Source organism: Talaromyces proteolyticus (genome assembly GCF_021365285.1).
Source record: "Talaromyces proteolyticus strain PMI_201 chromosome Unknown BGW36scaffold_11, whole genome shotgun sequence".
NCBI classification, from domain to species: Eukaryota; Fungi; Ascomycota; class Eurotiomycetes; order Eurotiales; family Trichocomaceae; genus Talaromyces; species Talaromyces proteolyticus.
Genome location: NW_025764287.1, coordinates 177,556 through 198,071, shown reverse-complemented (window position 1 = coordinate 198,071; position 20,516 = coordinate 177,556). Strand labels below are relative to the sequence as shown.

At 45.8% G+C, this 20,516-nt stretch overlaps 9 protein-coding genes across 9 annotated transcripts; 5 read left to right on the top strand and 4 right to left on the bottom strand.

Moving 5' to 3' along the window:
• The first annotated feature begins 95 nt into the window (after window positions 1–95).
• BGW36DRAFT_38886 (uncharacterized protein) lies at window positions 96–546 on the top strand. The gene has a single exon (XM_046217275.1). It carries the CDS (start codon window positions 109–111, stop codon window positions 418–420), a length of 312 nt encoding a protein of 103 aa, XP_046067842.1. The 5' UTR covers window positions 96–108; the 3' UTR covers window positions 421–546.
• Window positions 547–1,749: 1,203 nt separating this feature from the next.
• On the top strand, window positions 1,750–1,932 carry BGW36DRAFT_276532 (uncharacterized protein; the record flags this gene model as incomplete). Its single annotated transcript, XM_046210191.1, has 1 exon — window positions 1,750–1,932. A coding segment is annotated over one exon (183 nt), but the record flags the coding sequence as incomplete, so codon positions are not given.
• A 243-nt stretch (window positions 1,933–2,175) lies between these two features.
• BGW36DRAFT_431090 (uncharacterized protein) lies at window positions 2,176–3,669 on the bottom strand (the record flags this gene model as incomplete). The annotated part of the gene is made up of 2 exons (XM_046220929.1): window positions 2,176–3,284; window positions 3,336–3,669. 2 exons carry the CDS (start codon window positions 3,667–3,669, stop codon window positions 2,176–2,178), a joined length of 1,443 nt encoding a protein of 480 aa, XP_046067840.1.
• A 1,559-nt stretch (window positions 3,670–5,228) lies between these two features.
• On the bottom strand, window positions 5,229–8,569 carry BGW36DRAFT_304357 (uncharacterized protein; the record flags this gene model as incomplete). The annotated part of the gene is made up of 6 exons (XM_046211959.1): window positions 5,229–5,968; window positions 6,212–6,408; window positions 6,454–6,480; window positions 6,547–6,934; window positions 6,989–7,513; window positions 7,597–8,569. The coding sequence occupies 6 exons, from the start codon at window positions 8,567–8,569 to the stop codon at window positions 5,229–5,231; spliced, it is 2,850 nt and encodes a 949-aa protein (XP_046067839.1).
• A 205-nt stretch (window positions 8,570–8,774) lies between these two features.
• Window positions 8,775–9,299, bottom strand: BGW36DRAFT_362873 (uncharacterized protein; the record flags this gene model as incomplete). Its single annotated transcript, XM_046214409.1, has 1 exon — window positions 8,775–9,299. One exon carries the CDS (start codon window positions 9,297–9,299, stop codon window positions 8,775–8,777), a length of 525 nt encoding a protein of 174 aa, XP_046067838.1.
• A 272-nt stretch (window positions 9,300–9,571) lies between these two features.
• On the top strand, window positions 9,572–10,647 carry BGW36DRAFT_38755 (uncharacterized protein). Its single transcript, XM_046217135.1, has 4 exons — window positions 9,572–9,597; window positions 9,680–9,707; window positions 9,770–9,916; window positions 9,965–10,647. The coding sequence occupies exons 3-4, from the start codon at window positions 9,821–9,823 to the stop codon at window positions 10,442–10,444; spliced, it is 576 nt and encodes a 191-aa protein (XP_046067837.1). The 5' UTR covers window positions 9,572–9,597; window positions 9,680–9,707; window positions 9,770–9,820; the 3' UTR covers window positions 10,445–10,647.
• A 2,324-nt stretch (window positions 10,648–12,971) lies between these two features.
• On the bottom strand, window positions 12,972–13,542 carry BGW36DRAFT_38537 (uncharacterized protein). Its single transcript, XM_046216898.1, has one exon. It carries the CDS (start codon window positions 13,365–13,367, stop codon window positions 13,071–13,073), a length of 297 nt encoding a protein of 98 aa, XP_046067836.1. The 5' UTR covers window positions 13,368–13,542; the 3' UTR covers window positions 12,972–13,070.
• A 186-nt stretch (window positions 13,543–13,728) lies between these two features.
• On the top strand, window positions 13,729–17,745 carry BGW36DRAFT_431085 (uncharacterized protein; the record flags this gene model as incomplete). The annotated part of the gene is made up of 7 exons (XM_046220928.1): window positions 13,729–13,871; window positions 13,919–14,924; window positions 14,977–16,209; window positions 16,256–16,604; window positions 16,657–16,904; window positions 16,966–17,419; window positions 17,474–17,745. The coding sequence occupies 7 exons, from the start codon at window positions 13,729–13,731 to the stop codon at window positions 17,743–17,745; spliced, it is 3,705 nt and encodes a 1,234-aa protein (XP_046067835.1).
• A 134-nt stretch (window positions 17,746–17,879) lies between these two features.
• BGW36DRAFT_38499 (glycoside hydrolase superfamily) lies at window positions 17,880–19,758 on the top strand. The gene is made up of 2 exons (XM_046216866.1): window positions 17,880–18,150; window positions 18,215–19,758. Exons 1-2 carry the CDS (start codon window positions 18,003–18,005, stop codon window positions 19,600–19,602), a joined length of 1,536 nt encoding a protein of 511 aa, XP_046067834.1. The 5' UTR covers window positions 17,880–18,002; the 3' UTR covers window positions 19,603–19,758.
• Window positions 19,759–20,516: the final 758 nt, after the last annotated feature.

Below are 20,516 nucleotides of genomic sequence, written 5' to 3'. Positions count from 1 at the left end.
TGCTTTCGCCAAAACTCATACCTAGATGAGCTTCTATCCTTTTGACAGCAAGCCGGCAACCCGTGCGAATAATTCAGCCTATAGGTGTACCCATAGGACCTTGCTACGATGGTGCCGAAAAAGTTGGCCGGCAAACGAAGTGCGGGGCAGTCTTTACCCAGCCTCCAACCCGCCGACTGGAAAACTGCTAGCAGCAGTCGATCAAATAATCCGGGTCCTATCCGAGTGGGCAGGGGATATGCTGAATATGAGATTGAGAAATTGATTGACCGGATAGTTCTCAATGAGGATACCTTTTACCGTGTTCGATGGCGCGGATACAGCCATGAATATGATTGGTGGTACCATATCAACGACTTAGATAACGCTAAAGACCTCGTTGATGAATATGAGCGGAATCTTAAAGAAAGGATGACGTAGGAACGGGAAGGAACATGACGGTATAGTGCGATTGACGACTTGAAATTTCAAGGTCATTGGTGGAACTAGAACATTATGTATGGTAGATTCCACCCGAAAATCGTGAATATTCCTAGACGAATGAGGAGCCAAGATTGAGAAGTCAAAGGAAAAGCTACAGTAATCTAGACATTGCGCTTGCCTCACGTGATTGACCCTTACAACGCCGGCTGTGACCTTTTCCTTTCCTTATTAGGTCCTTTTAGACAGCCAACAGGAAGTAATAGCTGGAAGCTAATTAATACGACAGCCTAAGAGGTAGTGCTCTACCGGCCTGGACCTTACCCTTTCAGCTAATAAAGCTGCATTATTGTCAATATGCTTGTTATGTAAATATGTCATGCTGCTTATGCTTGTACTTATGCCAATATAACTCCAGACAAGGATCATGCATAATCATCACAATTACTATCATCTCGAGTTAGTTGTACAGATTAAGTCCGAAACTAATAAGCGGTTGCCACCTTAGCTAAGAATTTTGTCATCTTATACCGTCACGCACTGAAGATGACGAAGCCCTGGGCCACGCCTTTCAACTTTGATGGGCGCAACTCCCTCCATCCATAAAAACCCCATATTTACACAGTGTTTAAAAGCAGGCCTATTTTCATTATATACCCACATCTATATGCGGATTCACATGTATCCACAGTGTTGACATCCACACGGTGTCTCAATTGATCTACCCTAAGTCAACCAAGCGACTCTTAGTTTAGAGCCGTAATTGACTGGCTGATTCGGTTTAATCAGAATCAATAATACATAGTACCAAACAAAAAATAAATATTGTAGGAGGTGTTCATATTCTATAGGTATGTTGATAGGTAGAATAAGCCACGAAAATATATAGACCCACAGCATGTTTAGATCGTAGGATCCTGCCGAAATTTCCATAGATTCCCATTCGATTTCTTGTAATCTGTTTTGCGTTCCATGTTGTTATCCCTTCTGTCCTTACTGTACAATTGCCATATGTACTCTATATGCACTCGAAAACTCGAAGGCCTGTGTTGACAAAAATTCCAACCATGTGTACTAAGTAAAATTCGAGCCAGAGCATAGGAGTAAAGCGCAGACTATACTCATGTTGACTGGTCAAGCTAATTTTGAGAATGACCGTGCCAGTGTTTATGCTTGCTAGTTATCAACCCATATATTAGTTGGTAGGTGCTCATTCATAGGATCTAAGGTCCATTTTCACACATAAATACAATAATCCCTTCAATAGTAAGTAGACGAAAAATAAATAACATAGAAATGACTCCAAAACCTTGCAAAATGACGCCCAAATCATCGAGCCGTCGATCTAGAACGCAACAGAAGAACCGCCGGAAAGATGGGCTATTCCGAAAAGCTGCAAAGTACAGCATTATATGTGGTGCTCACGCATTTGTTTTTCTTCGAATTAAAAGTACAGGCCAGATCTATATCTTTAACTCTGAGTTAGGATGGCCGCCTTCTAAGGAAGAACTCGCAAGTGATATGGAAAATATCAATTTTCTAAATACTAACTGTCTATAGAACACATATTACCCACCTCCAAGTGAAAAAACCATGCAAGACTTATACAATATTGGGAGCTGAGACCATGGTGGCCTGCACCGATCCATGTGGTTGGGCGTCTCACTATCATTCATAATCAGCGTGTAGTTTGCAAGAAAATCAGAAACACAGAAAGTCATAATGCAAGCCTAATTAGTGTCTTCTGTCATGGTCTCAATCTTCCTCCACACCCAGCTTCTCCAATATTCCAGCAAGTACCCTTTCAATTCTATCCAGTCTTGCGCCGAATGGGTCCTGATTTGACTGGGAAGTCTCCGGGAAAGGACTTTGGGAGCTCTTTAAACCAGGTATAGCACCTGCCCCTCGTGAAGTGCTTCTTGATATTCTTTTCATTTTTGGAGGGACATTGGTGGAGACTGTTGCCCCCACAGGGCTCAAGGAGGTTCTCGGCATGGTATTGTCCAGACTGAGTGCCGCCATTTTTTCTTCCAAGGTCACGGAATCCGTATCTCGAGCTTTAGGTGTATAATTATGAGCCTCCTTAATATCTGTAACGGCCTGTGCCGGTAACCATTTCCAAGGAGGTGGAATGCCGTCTCTGTCACATATATGTTGAATATCCCAATCTAGAGTATTCCCATACATATTCTTGAGCATAGACAGCGTAATAACTTGGTTCCCAAGTTTTTCGAACTGAACGAAAACCTCTGTCGTTGCTGTAGGGCTATAGCTGTCCTTCTTCCCTCTTTTAGTTTGGTGTGGGAAAACCATGTAAATGTACAGAAGTCTCCCAGGATTTTCTGGCGATTTTCGATCAGCTGCGTTAAATACCAACTTTTCGTCGTCCTTCAATTGGTTCCAGTCATCTAGAAGTCCTGAAACTTCGCGTGCTGTGACAAGCTCATACTGAAAGATCTTCTTTTTTTTATCTACATCGTATACCTCTCTTTGGATTCCATAATAACTAGAGTTGCCGGATATGGTTTTTCTTTTGGTCCTCTTTTCAAAGATAAGTGCCATATGCTCACTCATAGCAAATGAATATGGCCAGAAATCTTCCACTGACTGGGGTACATTTGAGTATCGACTGGTTGATCCTTTGCCACTACCGACAATCTTTCTGTTTGGAGGCGGCTGACACGGCCGTTTTGCATTGTCTGCTCTTCCAGTGCCGCCAGTATCATCAGTGCCGCCAGTATCATCAGTGCCGCCAGTGTCATCAGTGCCGCCAGTGTCATCAGTGCCGCCAGTGTCATCAGTGCCGCCAGTGTCATCAGTGCCGCCAGTGTCATCAGTGCCTCCGCTTGCCTCTTTTACTAGTTCTAGGCGCAGTTTAATTTTCAAGTCATACTCATATTATCAAGGCAACTTACTTTCTGAAATATCGTTCCAGAGATCCATTTTATCCTGGTTCCTGCAAACCTTTTCAAAAACTGATCGTTTTTCCTCCAAGGTCATACCATTTGGCAATGCGCCAAAGGTGGAAAGATCAACAATCTTATCACGTTCCTCATTTCTTGTACTTTCCAGGTGATTTATAATAGATTGACGGCTATCTTGCAAAGCGGAGCTCTGAGTCTCGTTAAGTGTTATAGTTCCCTCTCTAATGTTTTGATTGATTGGCGTTTCAGGTCCAGTTCTATTGCCATGTTTTATGAAACCAGACCAAACAAGAGTAGTATAGAGTTCGTTGTCTGCTGTTGCCATTGTATGATATTTTCGTAACTGTAGACTTGATAGAGATGAACTCGGACTTATGTATAGAACTTGTTTGAACTCACTACGGCTCTTATATAGTCTGAACAATCTTCGAATTTCTCACCGAATCATAGACCATCTTTATTTTCGCACGCACTATAATTACACTAAATAGCATACCTTCCACAAACCAGGAAGAGCGAAGCATAATTTTCCCTGATACACTGATATTATAAGAAGACGGCCTATAAAAAGCCAATTGACCTATCCATTTGCAGGAGGGTCAGATCCTGTAGCCAGCAGAACAAGATGAAATCAAGTAGTGAGGATCCCTCTAATATGTAAATGACTTCTATCTTCATAGTTTGAAAAACATACAATTTTAATATTAATCAGTGCAGATTAAATCAAAAATGAGGATATCACAAAAAGGTGAATAACATATTCAATGAATAAGTAGCATATTATAGCATTATAGGAAACAATCTTCAGGACCCCGACGAGAATCACTATGACTTTTCGGTGTTTTAAACACGCCAACACAGCATTCATCACATCGATCTAACCTGATGGTTCACGCCTTTCTATGCCTATTAGTGCCCTGGCAATAAATTATAATTAATCAAATATGAATACTTCTATGTATAATATTTTGCTTAGATATGAGCAGAACGCTAGTAAGCAAATGCACATATGACTTTTATACTACCGCAATACATACAAATTACCAACAGAATACACATAATTGACCAATGTTGTCCAGGATAAGCGTGATTGGTATCACGTTGTATTGTTGCCAAGGAGATCCTTCTGATTGGACTACAAGCTGTCAAAAAGGGCCTCTGCTCGATAGTAGTATCCCCACCCTGGGCCCCGAAAGAGGTGGACTGTGCTCCTGATACTTGATACTGGTCGTATGGTCGACTATACGGTGGTTTGCACAATCAGCTTGACAGTCTCGGATTGTTGCTCATTTCCCAGCATCCGGTGCTAAACCCAGAACGGTTAGAAAAACCATTCATAGCCAATATAAAAACATTATTCTGATGAGTAAGACGTTTAGTTGCCAGCGTACCGCCTTTTCATCAACGCAAAATGATTGATTTTGTCAGGCTGAATGTGCAAACCACTGTATAAAGCACTACCAATTAGACATTGAGGAGAAGCGTTGGTTGGCCTTATCTCCTCCAATCACATCCCTCTAAAATTCTTCAGAGGAGAGCACGGCCGTCCCGACAATGTGGTACTCCCGTAAATAGATCAATTCATTTAGGACGGATTTTGTACAATATATCGCCTGTCAAAAGAAATGTACTAATTCGCGATTACGTATTACCTAGTAAAGGAAAAAAAACAAAATACATTCTCCCTGCAGACACCCTTGTTTGGGCCAAGCCCCACACAGCCATCTGTACACAGCACGCTTAATTAGTCCCTGCCCCCCGGGCCACTCTAACGAAGACGTGGCACCAATGCTCTGTAACCCCATTTCGCGCAGCAGCACCTAAAAGCAACAAACCCCCTCTGAATTCAGTCAGACGCGGCTTACATTGAATACTATCCTGCGACTATTTCCCCTCAAGTCGCGGTCTTTTCGATGGAAGACGGACTGCAACACCTGGTATTCCTCGCTTGCTGCCTGTGGTACAGTAACACTGACGTGAACGTGCCCATTGATAGGTTGAGTGGTCCGCTCGTCCAAATGGTGCATTTTGTTGTTGATCGTTCGAGATGGCTTGGATAGAACTTGGGAAGCCGCCGATTTTCGAAAAGATTGAGCCACTGGCAACACCTAGCTGGATGATGTCGTCCAGGCAAGACACACTGAGGTTGACCTGCTTCCTATAATAACCGCAATTTTCGCAACCGTTGTGATCCACAACTAGACCAAGATGCTCACCACTTCCTGTGACGAACTGCGCGTTGGGCAAATCACGCTGTAGCTGGGATAGGAGCGCACTTGGATCGAGCTTGTCGCATAGGATCGAGCCCTGACAGTGATATAGGTAACCCCAATAAGCTGGCTCTTCATCCAGTTCGAAGAAGAATGACGTTGTCTGGAGGCTACGTGCGAGGGCGTCCGGAATATTGAATGCAGAGTTGCTCAAGTCATCGATCCGCGCCGCATCATCCAATTCAGGGAGCCGTGCTTGGAGAGGAAGGTCAAGTCGGAATACATCGTCCTTCAGGGCCTCGGGTATGCTGTCGCGAGCGTCTTTCCAACCTTTATTACCGTCAACGGCGGGGGAATTGAGAAAAACATCTTTCGCCCGCTTCACATATCCTCGGGTCAGTACCCTTGATAAGCCTGGTAACAGGTTAATGATAGAGAAAATGGACTGTCTCGACTCCGTATTTTCTTCCTGGCGACCTCCTTTCACGGATGCCTCTTGGTTCCGGACGCCGCTCCTCGCAGTCTTCGACCTTATCCTAGATCTGCCCACGTTTGGTTCAGTATTAGGTTGTGAACGATGAGAGCGCATTGCTCCCGCAACGCTACACACTCCGTCGTCGCCGCTATCAGCACCGAGCACAGGGTCTAATGGGGTACGCGAAGACGCTCTGCTGGTAATACCTGGGGGCTCTTGGTCTAAAAATCCCGTGCCGATACTCACGATAAGGTTTGGTCGGCTTCCCGACGGCCAGAGCAGTTTACTCTCGTGGAGAGCAACTCTCAGCGGACAGTTTGCACAAACGCCTCCGTCTTGGAATGTCCCGAGTCCCGGCAGATGGTGAGGTTTGAAATATCTACCGGTATTAGCCAATATTCCTTTTATCTTTTCAAAACGTTACCCTAGCGCAGCCACAGCGCATCGTCCTCTATTAACCGGGTAGTTAGCCACGCTGAGCGACCGAGATCAACGATCATAATAGAGCAAAGCCTACACTTGCCAAAGAAAAGGTTCGTCAACCACTCTCTTTGGGGTGATGATGTCGTATGAGGTTCTCTCATCCATGCGCTCTGATGGCCGATAATTTGTAAACAAACACAATGAGCCATTTTTTTCGACGTGGCTGGCCGTGACGGCCACGAGGCTGCCGGATGGCTGGGCCACTGAGGTTTCAAATAACCTCAACTGCTTCGTTAACGCTTTTGCTAAGGCGGAATCGAGTATGTCAGAATTGTACCTGCCATCAGCTAGCATGCTTGTCACAAAGTCTAATACAGTATACGGCCCTTGAGGGAAGATGCCATGCCCAAAAGACTTGAATACTTCCTGGGCATGTTCGGCTGAGTAACACAGCAGAGTCCGGTAAAATGCAATCAGCGCCCCTGGTATGGTGTGCGATTAGTATTCTGTATGTCTTTGTTACATGTCTGACTAACCAACACTGGTCGCCACCGTCAGGTGAAAATGTCGCAATTCGGTATATCTTTCAAGCGCCTGCAGGAACCCGAGACTGATTGCGCCTCGGATACCTCCTCCATCGAGAACTAGAATGCTGGGTCGTTGTGTTGGCGGTAGAAGACGAATCATATAGTCAAATGTGTCTCCGCAGATCTGACAGATCTTCATCCTGAAATGATACTCCGCCTGGGCATGGTCGCCTAACCTGCGAATGCAGACCTCGCAAATTGCGTGTCCACATGGCAGCACATCACATGTTCCTCGAAGCAGGCAGAATAGGCAAGTTACATTTGTTTTCAATTGGGCCCATGTTCGACTGGACCGAAGTACCAGTCCTCTGAGGTTGATAGCCCGTCCCCGCGGCCGTACTAGGTCCAACAGGCGGATGAATTCACCTCTTACTCTGTCATCAGCTTTCTGCACGTCGTTCGGCGCTATCGCCTGCCACGCTTGCTTGCAGGGGTCAGCATACAGGCGATCGAATACTAGACCAGGGTCGAATGCTACGCCGGGTCAGCAACAATGTCCTACCAACTGCAGCCCATAGCTGAGGACAGAGCAGGAATAGAAATGTGATGAACCATACCGTGCATGCCCGGTGGGAAGGCATCAACCACCAGAGCTGACGCAATGAATACCGCCGCGTCTTGAAATGAGAGCTGTGCCTCGCTCGCAACGGAAAGAACATTTTGAAGGTGTTGCTTTATCCCGGGGGGGACTGGATTGTTCTCTCTAACGGCAGACACGACGTCAAAATCTGTTCCTGGATGTTCGGCCGCATGTCGGACTGCCCTTGTCAGAAGAGACTCGAGGTGTGTCGCAGAATAGAGTAACCCTTGTGTGTGGCGCCCTTCAAGCTCTACGGCCAGTTCGCGCCGGATTAGGGAACGTAAAGGGTCGAAACGGGCGGGCCCCGAGAGGTCAAGACGGCCGTGCAAATCGAGAATCGATACAGTACATCCACGGTGTGTTGCATCTGCGGCGATCTCTTCGGCCTTGCCTTGATTGCTTTGCTTGGCCAAGATAATCACTACTCGTGGATGAGCCGAGGTCCCTTTCAGACTGCTCGGCGAGACCCAATCGCTTATCATTTCAGACTCAACCAAATCATCTACAAAGACACACAGGAGATGCACAAATGGCAGAATGCATCGACGGAACAAATAGTCTCTAAGACCTGCGTGTGATTGGCCAGCATCTCTATGAAGCCTATGCCGGCGAACTAACGATTTATCGACCCGAGCGGATACATTGTAGGCAGTGTTTACGCTTTTTGGCTTGTCGAGATCTCCATCGATAAAAAGATTGGGATGATGCGCATCAGTATCAACAGAATTTAAGTGAATCTTGGCAATTCCTGGGGCGCCTTGTCTGGTTGTATTATTATGTGGCAGCAGGCATCGTAATGCTTGCTTCTTAGTGGATCTACCGAGGAAAAATACAAGAGCTGGAAATTGATCACAGGGGCGCTTCAGAAACCTAATAGTACTTCTCATCTGTCCGCTATCTTCGATTGACCAACCGCCGTGGTCCGATTCCAGTCTCAACCAGGCCGCCATACTGCTGCAGTACATCAACTCGAACGCGACGTACATGCTTTAGGTATATATACACGAAATGGGGTCTAACAAGGCCACGATACATTATTAGATGCCAACTGGAAATTACCCTCTTGACTCTTGTGGCGTGCCCGCCTATACCTGGCGACAATGAGCTTTCTATCGACCCTGTTTTACTGGCGACAGAAATCGAATGCTGCTTTCGTTAGATGCATTGATCAAACGGATTCGGAGCCTCACCTTTGCTTAGCATCTTGATGAGTCTTCCCTCATAGGGCTTTTCATAGCTTTTAGCTCTCGGGGCCATTTCCTGGCGCCGGTCATGATTTGCAAGCCCGCTCTGAAGTAGACGGTAAATACTGTCGCAAAGAGGTTGGGGTGGCTCGTTGGAAAGCATTACTTTCGGGGCGGCTGCTGGGTCCGCTCCTACACAAGCACCTAGGCCGGCGTCATCGTCTCGGTGACCGCCCGGTTCTTTACCACCCTCCGTCAGATAATTCCATTTTCCGCGCAAAGATTCCCTCGTCCGTCGTTTGCCGTACTCTGCTTGCCAGAGCCTACACATCTCATCCCATCCTTTTGCATGGTGCTTTTCGCAGAATGCGACGATCTCCTCCTTCTCACGCGTTTCCCATGGTATGATATTCCTCTTCGTCGCCTTGCTTCCTTTTCTTCTCAGCGCCGTTGTCACTTTGCGCTGCGCCTTCTTTTGTCCCTTTCTAATTGCCATGTTGAAGGTCGTTTGATGTGCACAGGACACTTTGCGCAATTCAACAGTTTTATTGCCCTTCTTTCTTTGCGGATTGCCGCACAGACTAAGACACTGTTGGAAAACAAGTTAAGGAGGGGAAATGAGGGGGTGGGCTGCGTTGAAATGTTCTTTGTGTCTATAGGCATTTGAACATCTGCCAGTCAAGATTCAACATTAACCAACACATGTTGGTGAAAGCAATGCAGCGCCGCACATTTCACGATGTGGGCCGTTAGACCAGGGTGTTCGTTCCCGGCGTCAATCTACACAAACACAGGTCTGCGCCGCATTTCACATTGTGGACCTTTAGATAGGGGTGTTTAAAAGTGTTTAAACTCGGTGTTAACTTGACTGGCTAGATACCGGGGACATTCGCGATTTTCCTTCATAAGCAGTCCTCTTATTCCGCCGTGTTTATCTTTGAGCTAATTCCAGCTTCCAGATTCAACTGTCCCAGTTCGCAGTCCTAGCATCTCATACCCGCACCATTACTTACCATCATGCAATCTAACGGTTCTATCGGCTCACATGGTCATGATGACTTGACCCGCTCGTGGAGAATTGTCCAGTCTCAGCCTGTATTGATGAAAGCCATGGCAAGTCTCCAGGGATCCAAAAAGCGATGACCTATCTAACGCAGACAGATGTCTCTCGACGAGATGATGAACGCAAAAGATGGAGAGATCAACAGGTTAAAAAAAGATAAAGAAGATCTTTTTGTTCTCGTCAATAAACTCGGCCACTGGATTTCAACATCATTGAAACCTCCGGATGAACTTGCTGTGCAATTAAGAAAGTATAGCACCGCTGCAGCCAATTTAGAAAGTCCCCGTCGCAATCACAATGATCCATCCGTCGCCATGGCACCGTTTTCAGAACCTGCGATTTTCCAGCCTCAAGCAGTTGCACATTTCCAAACGCAATCTTTTCAACCCGAGCCTTTTCCATCCGAATCATTTCCATCGCAGTCTTTTCCGCCCGGCCTGACAACCACAATGGGCTCAGATGACTATCTCTATACGGGGCCACCAGGTGATGGACGTAACGGGGCGCAGATAAATGTTGATAGCATAGACCCGCCGAATTACATTCGAATGGCTCTCCGAAGTGCTTCAAAGACTTAAAGGGGCTCATTGTGCTTTCAGTTCTCTATCCATAGGCTATTTCTGCTATTTGGTTTTTCTTGTCTGCTCCCATTTCCACCATGTCCACTCCTGAAGCCCAATTTTGGCGACAATGGCTTAGCAATGTTGTTACCACTGAACATACCTCTGTTGAGGACGTCGCATCAGATAATATGCAAGAAGCCAGCAATAACAAAGTTCTAATGACCTCGTATGGATTTCTACATTACAAATGGAGCGTTCGCTGATGTACCCTTGCTCCATTCACCAGATTCTCCGATTTAGACAATAGCACTGTAGAGGAAAGATTAGAGGAGTATGTCTGAGAAAGGAAGATTAGTTCATTGCTAATAATGGATGACAGACATGGCCAAGATATCGTGTATGCTCGTGACTCACCTCATGCCTCATTACCAACTAATGTGACCACACCAGTTGTTTACGCCAGACATTGATGAGGTAAAGGAAACCGATCCTTAAGCCCACTAGAATGGACAATATGACTAATTATTTGTCTCCAGTCACAATCAGGTCTTAGAGTAAGACTGCCAATAATACGAGAAGTCATCTTAGCTAATTGCGCCACAGGCGCTTACAAGAGGTAGTAACTAGGAACGAACGACAGATGGAGTATCTCGGCCCCCAATATTCGGATTTGAGATTACCAATATAATAATCAGGCCTCTAGGAAAATGTTACAAGACATCAGCTCCATCTGGGAACATTTAAAGGACCTTAGTAACTGGACTGAGGAAGTCAAGAATGTTGTTAACGGAACCCTTGGGAAGCGTCCGAAGAAATCCCAGACTTAAGTTTTCCTTCAACCCCACTGCGTGACTAGAAAAAAAGTTTACGGCAATCATCGTATGACCTATTGGGAAGCGATCGACGGGCCGCTGTTAAACCGCCTCGGTTCAATTTCGAGTAAGGCACTGGATATTGCAAGGTGCAAAATATGGTGTCTTCCTATAAACACACAGACACGGACCATGTAATAAATTAATCACTAGATAGTCTTTAGTCAACTACCTTACTCTAGGATAACCTCGTACTAATATTGCGTGTTTCATTAATTCGGATAGTCGGTAATGCACTTGTAGATCCAATACATGTGAGCACAGATCAGACCATATATACGTCCAGTGTAATAATCATGCAGCGTGGATATTGTCGAGAAAGACTCAAGGAATGAAACGGCTTCGGGGCTGCCACATGCCTTTAATCATATTCATCGCACTCCGATGCACAGTAACAATTTGAGTGTGTATGCCCCCCACAGACACATGTCCGGAAACAATTATCTAATTCATAGCTGGCAAACCTAGTTTCGGTCGGACAAGCAACGAGACGAAGATAATCACTCTCATAAGGGGCTCGAAGCAAACTCTAGCTTGTAAAACAGAGCCTAGAAGGAGGACCATGTACATCTGTAGACTCTAGCCACAGAATGATTTAATTAGCTTTAAAACCTGGGCGCTTAATTTAATCCGTGGCGTCCTATTTCAAGTCTCTCTATGCGCCGACTTCTAAGTTGTCGAGAGCTAATACCCGTTTTGCTTAGGTGCTAGCAGCGGCGTACTCAGCCAATCACATCAGGCTACGGTACAGTATAACGGAGTATCAACCAATTTTGGGCTAATAACCCGGGATATCTGGAAGTCTGAGCACACTCCTGTTCGGATGAAGGGATCCCGATGAAGGGGCCCGGCAGCACTATTAATTTCGATGGACCCACGGAGTACTTGGTCTTTAGCAGTTAATGCCTAAAGCTCGGCCGCCGCTGACCCTTGTATAGGTCAACGGTGGACACAGCCTCCAATTATAAAGTTTGATCATGCAATGTAAGTTACATCATGCAGTAGTGTCAGCAATGAGTTTACCAGTTTTGTGACCAACATACGTCATATGGTCCCAACTAACGGCCGCACGCGCAGATGAAGCAATTAATAAGTGGCTGGCTAGTAGAGGCTGCTCGAGTGTTATGACCAATAGGTCACTATCACTACGTATCAAGGTGTTGGTGAGGGGTAGGATAGGCTAGTCAGGTCAAAGATTTTGGGTGCATGTACAACTCTTACCGACCCCAAACTTCATCTTCAAGATCGAATTGAAATTTTGAATCTATGGCAAGATTTCCCATTGTTGAGGGACAATTAATTGTTCATTGAACTGATATAATTAAACTTATCAATTTAGCTGGCCCAGCCTCCCCGGTAGGGAGTGGCGAATCGAGATTAGGGTTCGTAGACCTGTATCGTTGAATTGCCGCTCAGTAGGTCTGATTGGGAACCTGCTTAGCCGGATTGGAATCAAATTCCGATATAATTTATGAAGGATGTTATAATCGGTCAAAGTTACTGCCGGATCCTGGTAGAATTAAAATTTGTACTCATCATGGATATTTGCCTAACTCTTTTCATACAAGCATATGGCATCAACCGTGCTGTATCCATGGAAATCCCCAAACCAAATCTAATTCACCCATCAATCGCAAATTAAAGTTCGCGACTCGTTTGATACCGCAATACAGTTCCAAAATCAAAGACATTGAAAAGAGGAAGCGATAAATGACAACTGCGTTACTCTCACTTCTGATAAATGCACACATTATAGGTTGGATCTCGTGCTAATCGGAATCTGAAAGATGGCGATTTAGGTCGAGGATCGCTTGCGATGCACGGATCTTCTTCTTGAGGTTATCATTTTCTCTCTGAAGACTCGTATATTTGGCTTTTTGCTCTATCAGCTCAATCTGATGTAATGCCACATCAAGTGTCGCCTGCAAACACTTATGCGGATGTGATCGGTCTAGTACTATTGGCCATATTTTGTCCAACACTTCCAATAAAATGTTCGACACCTCTCTGGCTAGTGCCGATTCTAGTCGAGCATCGTGCAAAAATGTTTCGGATGTCCCGGACATTCTGTCGTCCTGCCACGGAAGTAAGGCCAGTGGATTTCATATAGTCCACTCGATCCATTATAATCGACTCGACATGGAGGTTGCGGGTTTTATGAAAAGGTTATCGGAGGAACAGTGTCTCTGGGGTCATGATATATCAATATCTTATGATCATGCCATGACCTGTTTGCGTCGTCGATGCGTAAACAGCTAAAACTAGAGCCTTGAACACTTGAACATCCCGTTCCGTTCAATGGAGCCAAACATCTAACGTACTCCAGTATGGTGTTTAACTGACTAGTTTACTTAGTATAAAGGAGTCCGGACCCTCACAACATGACTGTCGATCTGTCAGAAACACTACAAAGTAATGAAAGCACAGATGGCAACTGAAATCTCACAGGCACCGGACTTGGATAAAGTCAATGCTCGTCCAACATCATATAGCAGTGCCCTTGGTCTAACTAAAGCGTATGCCCGTGACTGGGATTCATCTGATGCCTTCCGAGAACTATACCAGAATTGGTAAGTCGGCATTTCCTTGCCCGGCCCCAGGACTGACTCGCTTGCAGGAAGGATGCAATAATCCAGTCACATAATCTCAGCCTGCTGGAATTCACGCCGCAAACATCGGACACGGAAACTGAAACCCTGATAACCATCTCTAAGCATGTGGAGACAGCGGGAAACCTCGTGGCTGCGCAATGTCTAGGATATATTAAATTCGACAAGGGTGCAGGTGTGGTTGAATTAGCCAATTTCGGCAGCGACATCACTCCTCGTTCTATGGAGTTGGGTTTCACAACCAAGTCAACAGATCCAAGGCTGACAGGGCGATATGGAGATGGCCTCAAAATTGCCGCTTTGGTGCTTTGCCGCTCCGAGTATCACGTCAGGATTGTTAGCAATAACAGTTATTGGAACTTTGGGTTTAAGGGCAAGCTCAAGACCGAATTCTACTACCAACTGTATCCTGCTGGTGCGGATCGCGTGCAAAAACTGAGAGCCGCCTACGAAGCAGGTCGTCAACGAGGCAAGCCGCGGAAGGCCAATATCTGGGAGGATGTTTCGATCTCTGTGGGAAAAGTCCGTGATCATGGAGAGCCGGTAACGATGGACGTCTTTCGGGAGTGGATGAAAATCACGATCGATCTCAATCCGCCCTCTGCCCTAGTTCGGACCCCTCAAGGCAGTTTGATTCTCGACCCCGAATTCGCCGGACGGCTTTACATCAGGGGTATCCGCGTACATTTGACAGATGCCAGGCAATCTCATTACCGTTTTGGATATGACTTTTTATCGGGATCTTTAAATGCTAATCGCGATCGGCGATTGGAGGCCAGTCCAGATGAAGAGGCAAGAGCGGTATCCTTAATATGGGAAGCAGCCATTCTACGCCAGGAGGAAATGGTTCTCACGGAATACAAGACGCTACTACGATGGCATTCGTCTTGTGCTGATGTCGCTTCCATCGATGTGGTACTCACAGAAGCCACGGCACGAAAGCTTTGGGATGCCTTCTCCAAAGACGCCCAGGTTGCGGGGTTATTTTACTATCCCCAAACCTACGCAGACGATGTAAGGTAGCAGCTACATAGAGGACTAGCTCCAATGCTAACACTGCTACTAGAATCTTCGCTATATTCAGGACGATCTGAAACTTGAACCGGCGGCACTTCCGGATCAACTGTGGAGGTTGTTCCGAAAGTTCGGTCTGGTGAATTTGCCATTCGAGGAGATGAACTCTCGTTTCCGGTTGTCAAAGGTTATAGAACCGCCTGCGACGTTATTCGCTCGTGAGATCCACCGAGTGTTATCGGCCCTCCTGGCAGCGCACGTGACAAGTCGGAACACCCAAATCGTCTACGTACAGTGCGACGACAATCGACCCAACGTCGTTTACTTGAAAGAGCGAAATAGGTTGTATGTGCATGAGAAATGGTTAGACTTCTGGCGAGCTCATAGCAATGCACCGTGCGAGGTTTCTCAAGTCGGTCAAGGAGGGCCCGAAGAACTGTTTTGTGGACATCTGGTGGAAGATTTGTACAAACAAGCGATCATGGCGATATCGCACCCTCTACAGGAACGGCAGCTTCTACTTAAGGAAGCCCGCTCTCTACAAGTGCTCTTCCGTCAGTGCAAGGAAAAAATCCGTGAGATGCCGACCATGATTCGACTCGTCCAGGGCAACAGTGCAGGCTCCCTAACGGTGACTTGGAATGATAGCTATAGCCGAGCCTTTTCCAGGAAATATGGAATAGCGGTGACGTATTTCGTTATCCTGCATGGCATCTCATGCTCCGCAGAACGACAAACCCTGTGGTATCACAAAGACCGCATATGCTGCGATTGCCCACAGAAATTGGTGCCGCAAGCCACCAACACGGTGGTCTTTGAGGGACTAGATGGCCAGCCTCGCTTTCCCATGGTTGCACGGTTTCGTGACCACACCATCTATGGCCTTCCTCCGGACCCGATAGCGCCCAATGTCAGCTCGTCTACTCCTCCACCAGGCTTGCTTGCTCCGTCCAGCTGTGATGGCTTAGTAGAAAGCCCGGATTCTTTTATTTTATATCAGTCTAGCCAATATGAGGGTAAACTGTGGGGATCTGAGGAAGAGGAGTCCGACTATGCCGATCCGCATACACCAGAGGTCCCTAATGAAGTTACAACCTATGCAGGGCTGAGTGGATATGTACCACAGAATGAATTAACGCGGCGTCATGTTGAAGAAAGCCATCTCACAACAATGCATGCACTGTACGACCGTTATTCAGAAGGGCGAGGGGTATGGGAAGAGCAGGTGTTGAAGAATGCTCAAAGCATATGCAATATGTTCCAAGTGGAAGAAAAGAAAAGAACAGTAAGATGGCTGGATGATCCAAGGATTGTGCTTACTTAGAATCTAGGAAGTCCCGCTATATCAGTCAATGCGACAGTATCAAGAGTTTGAGAAGGGCCAATACATAGAAGGAACTCTCGCTCCCGAAGGCTCCCGGGTGGTACTCTATATCCACGATGTCTGGGGTCCTCGTGAAAATAGGCCCCCTCAGCTACTAGTAACACGGTATTCATTTATGGCAGATCTTTCTCCTTTCGGGTCAATGACCCCCGATCGCATCAACAAGAAGGAGCTTGTGTTGCACTTCACAGATACGGACCATATGGGGGAGGGGGAAGATGCGGAGGTTTGCAGTGTGACAGATATTTTGCTTACAAACGCGGACTTCTTGGTCCTTCATGTGCAAGACAATCCAAGTAAGTCCAATCAACCCTTAGCCTTGGCGGGCTTGAGGTGACCGGTAGCTAGCATCTGTGGCAGAGTATTACTGCCGATATGCCATCCGCAGACGAGAGGATTCCAATTCTTGCTGTCTTTCTCCCCTTAAGCAAAATGAACTAAACACCACAGACCAACCCACCTTTTCACCACTACCAGAACCATCCGTCATCGATGCCTCTCTTGATGATCCAGGAGTATCTGCTGGATTCATTAAGGCGGGTTGTCGTATCAATGGAGGGGTGTTCTATAACGCAAGCTCTCATGGTTTATGGGAGGTAAGGATTCAGCCTATAAATTTCGTGATAATGATGCTCACTGGCGGCAACGTTCTCTCAGAAACAAAACCCTACTGCAGCCATCTTTAGCTCCTTACAGGATGGGCTGAAAATTTCACCAGACTCACCTGAGATTCGCAAATATCGCGTTGTGACAATTTCGAAAGGCCTGTCTTCGCAGCAAGCACCGTTTGACGATTCCCTGGTTGAGTTGCTGCATCGCTGTCGCATTGCGGCTGAAGATGAATTCCGTCCGGAGTTTATCTTTTTGAACCTAGCTGTAGCAGAATGGAATCCATCTTCCTCGAATGAACTCGCGGAGACTGTCCTTCAGCTCCTCGGGAAACAATACTCGGTATACATTAGATTACATAGGACTCCTGAAAATGAGCTCGAAGACGGGAGCCCTGTGCTTTTCCTTCTTGCAGCACCACGGTGCACAAATCCTACCTGGATCGATAACACGCTGAGCGATCTCCGTAGTAGCAAATTTCAAAGGCTGCCTACGTCAACTGGTAACGTCTACATACTTTGTCCTTCAACCTAATCAGTACTGACTCCACTGGTAGACGACTATAAGGACCCGAGAGCTGTAGCCATTATGCGGGGATTTAGCGAAGATTTTAGCGACGGCATTGACCCAAGCAATTATACACAGATCTTAAATGCCCTGCCTCCGTCTTTTGCATATCAAATTGCTATCATCATTTGCACGATATGCGGCAGGATAACGCTTCACAGTCAACGAGACACACGGGCTGTTGAAGGAAAACTGGCATCCGAAGCCAATACCAAGCCAGAAAGACATGCCAAAAAACCAAATCTTCATATAATAACCTGAAATCAAATCTGCTATATTTTCTAGTTTTCGCATCGTTCTAGACGGGGATATTCCCAGATTGCCATGTACCTCAAGTTTTATCCAAAAAATACTATTCAGAACAAGTCAAATGTGCAATATTATGGCTCAATGAATTATCTGGTAGAGACCGCGGTGCTAAACACCGATACAGGCGAGTGATTTCCAGGATTGATATCCAAACCAGTCCCCACAACGGCTAACCAACTGTGATCCCAAACTCAACGCCTATAGCACGTATGATAAATTACGGCAAATCTCTGCCTAGAAATTACCAGAAGGAGAATTGTCAACTCGTTTTCCATACATCCAGCCTGTATACTGGGAACCCCGGTATTATCAGCCACTTCTATATAAAGGCCAACACATTGGTAGGGGTCTTAATATGTAGGTTTCTTCCAATTCGACATCATATCGCGAGCGGACAGGCTTATATAACCGAACTACCTAGTTCCTCCCTATATCATTCAAACACAGTTTATCACGATGCAGCCCCTTAATGGCCCTTTAGCGATCACATTACTCTTTATCATTAGCATTGGATCCGCTACGTTGCACCTAAGAACGTCTAACACGCACAATGCGGCGTACTGGGGGCAAAGCACTTCGGAGAACGAGGATCTATCACAGTACTGCACAAAAGATGCGGGAATTGATATCATTCTACTTGCCTTCTTAAATTCATGGGGTAATGGCCTAACCATTCCATCTGGCCAAATCGGTAATTGCGTCATCTCTGCTCAAGGTGATCCCCAGGGCTGTGATAATCTTGCTAACGCGATCCGCTCCTGTCAATCAAATGGCGTAAGAGTCATTCTTTCGCTAGGGGGAGCCACTGGTACCTACTCGTTACTATCCAGGATAGAGGCGGAGAGCATTGGCCAAAATCTTTGGGACGCCTATGGAAGTTCTTCCGCGAACACGGTTCCCCGACCTTTTGGGACCACAGTCCTCGATGGCTGGGATTTCAGTATTGAAAACTCTGCCGGAAACGAATTTTATCAATATATGATAACTACTTTGCGATCTAACTTTGCTTCTGACCCGACCAAACCATATTATGTTACTGGTGCTCCTCAGTGTTATCTTCCGGAACGAAACATGGGGGCGATGATAAGCCAGTCTCAATTTGATTATCTTTGGGTGCAATTTTATAACAACCCCTCATGCTCCAACCCAAACCCTATCAACTACGAGGCATGGGAGAATTATATTGCGGGCACTGCATCTAGTCAGACCAAGATCTTTATTGGAGTCCCTGCGTCTCCATTGGCCGCAAACAACCTCCCCAGTGGAGAAATATATTACTTTGAACCAAGTGAGCTTGCGTCGCTTGCCTCTGACCATCGCAGCGACGCAGCCTGGGGTGGTTTCATGATGTGGAGTGCTGGATATTCAGATACAAACGTTATAAATGGCTGCACTTATGCTCAACAGGCGAAGTACATTTTGGAAAAAGGCTCCCCCTGCCCTATACCTACACCAACCACATCAACACCAACCACATCAACACCAACCACATCAACACCAATCACATCAACACCAATCACATCAACACCAATCACATCAACACCAATCACATCTACGCCAATCACATCAACGCCAATCACATCAACACCAATCACATCAACGCCAATCACATCAACACCAACCACATCAACGCCAATCACATCAACACCAATCACATCTACGCCAATCACATCAACACCAACCACATCAACGCCAATCACATCAACACCAACCACATCAACACCAACCACATCAACACCAACCACATCAACACCAATCACATCTACGCCAACCACATTTACCAATCACATCTACACCAACCTCACCTAATTCCGATACATCTATGTCCGACATTGGAAAGGTTTGGATAATTACTTTAACACTTTAGATATAGAGAGCACATTGCTATCTAACTATAACATCATGGGTTACCAGAAATCTTTTTGTATTTTGATCACCGTCATATTAATACTATGTCAATATGAGTACTGTAAAAAGCAAAGGAAAAAAGGGACAACTTAGTTAGCCACATCAGCAATAGGTATTGTTCAGGCGATTTTCTATGGTATTAAGTGATAAGAAAAAATAATAAGAAACAATGAAGCCATTCGATACTAGTGACCTTTCATGTATGATTACGCAAATATAAAAGCCCATCCTTATTTGAATGATCTGAAATGTTTCATGGTGAAGACTATATTTGCTGACTGTGAGATTTAAATCCAGAGCGATCATTTCGTTTATCGGAAGGTATTTATCCTCAAACAATAGAGCTTTTAGAAATGGTTCTTATCTATCTACACGCTCAAACTAGTCAGAGCTTACTATTTTAGATTTTATTCGACTAAGTCTTACTATTGAAAATCGAACAAAGCAAAGACCCTCACAACATCTGAGCTATGAGAGCACTGCGACACAGTCTATCAGAACCCTGTTTGACTATAAATGCGGATAGAGTCGAGGGGGAAGGGCGAGCATTTGCCAATAACTTGACGGTCAAAAGTAAGGCTTTGGATTTGATACATAGATTACTCGAGTCTGATCGAGGACAAGTGCCGACGACAGTGAGGCAGCTCAACTTGATCCGTGATATAGGTCGTCAACAAGGTTTAAATCGATATTATAGAAAGACCCACTTCCTCTTAGAGATTTTACAGGACACGGTGATACAGGCGTCCAATGATATGCTCGCTCATTATAATTCCCAAAAAGTTGGGGATAGCTTTACTTTAGTAAAGGAAATT

What these genes read in the sequence shown, in the direction of transcription:
- BGW36DRAFT_38886 (XM_046217275.1), top strand. Translation starts at nt 109, where the DNA reads ATGGTGCCGAAAAAGTTGGCCGGCAAACGAAGTGCGGGGCAGTCTTTA.
- BGW36DRAFT_38755 (XM_046217135.1), top strand. Translation starts at nt 9,821, where the DNA reads ATGCAATCTAACGGTTCTATCGGCTCACATGGTCATGATGACTTGACC. An exon ending in CTGTATTGATGAAAGCCATG is followed by an intron (nt 9,917 to 9,964) that starts GCAAGTCTCCAG and finishes TAACGCAGACAG; the next exon opens with ATGTCTCTCGACGAGATGAT.
- BGW36DRAFT_38537 (XM_046216898.1), bottom strand. Translation starts at nt 13,367, where the DNA reads ATGTCCGGGACATCCGAAACATTTTTGCACGATGCTCGACTAGAATCG.
- BGW36DRAFT_38499 (XM_046216866.1), top strand. Translation starts at nt 18,003, where the DNA reads ATGATAAATTACGGCAAATCTCTGCCTAGAAATTACCAGAAGGAGAAT. An exon ending in ATTGGTAGGGGTCTTAATAT is followed by an intron (nt 18,151 to 18,214) that starts GTAGGTTTCTTC and finishes CGAACTACCTAG; the next exon opens with TTCCTCCCTATATCATTCAA.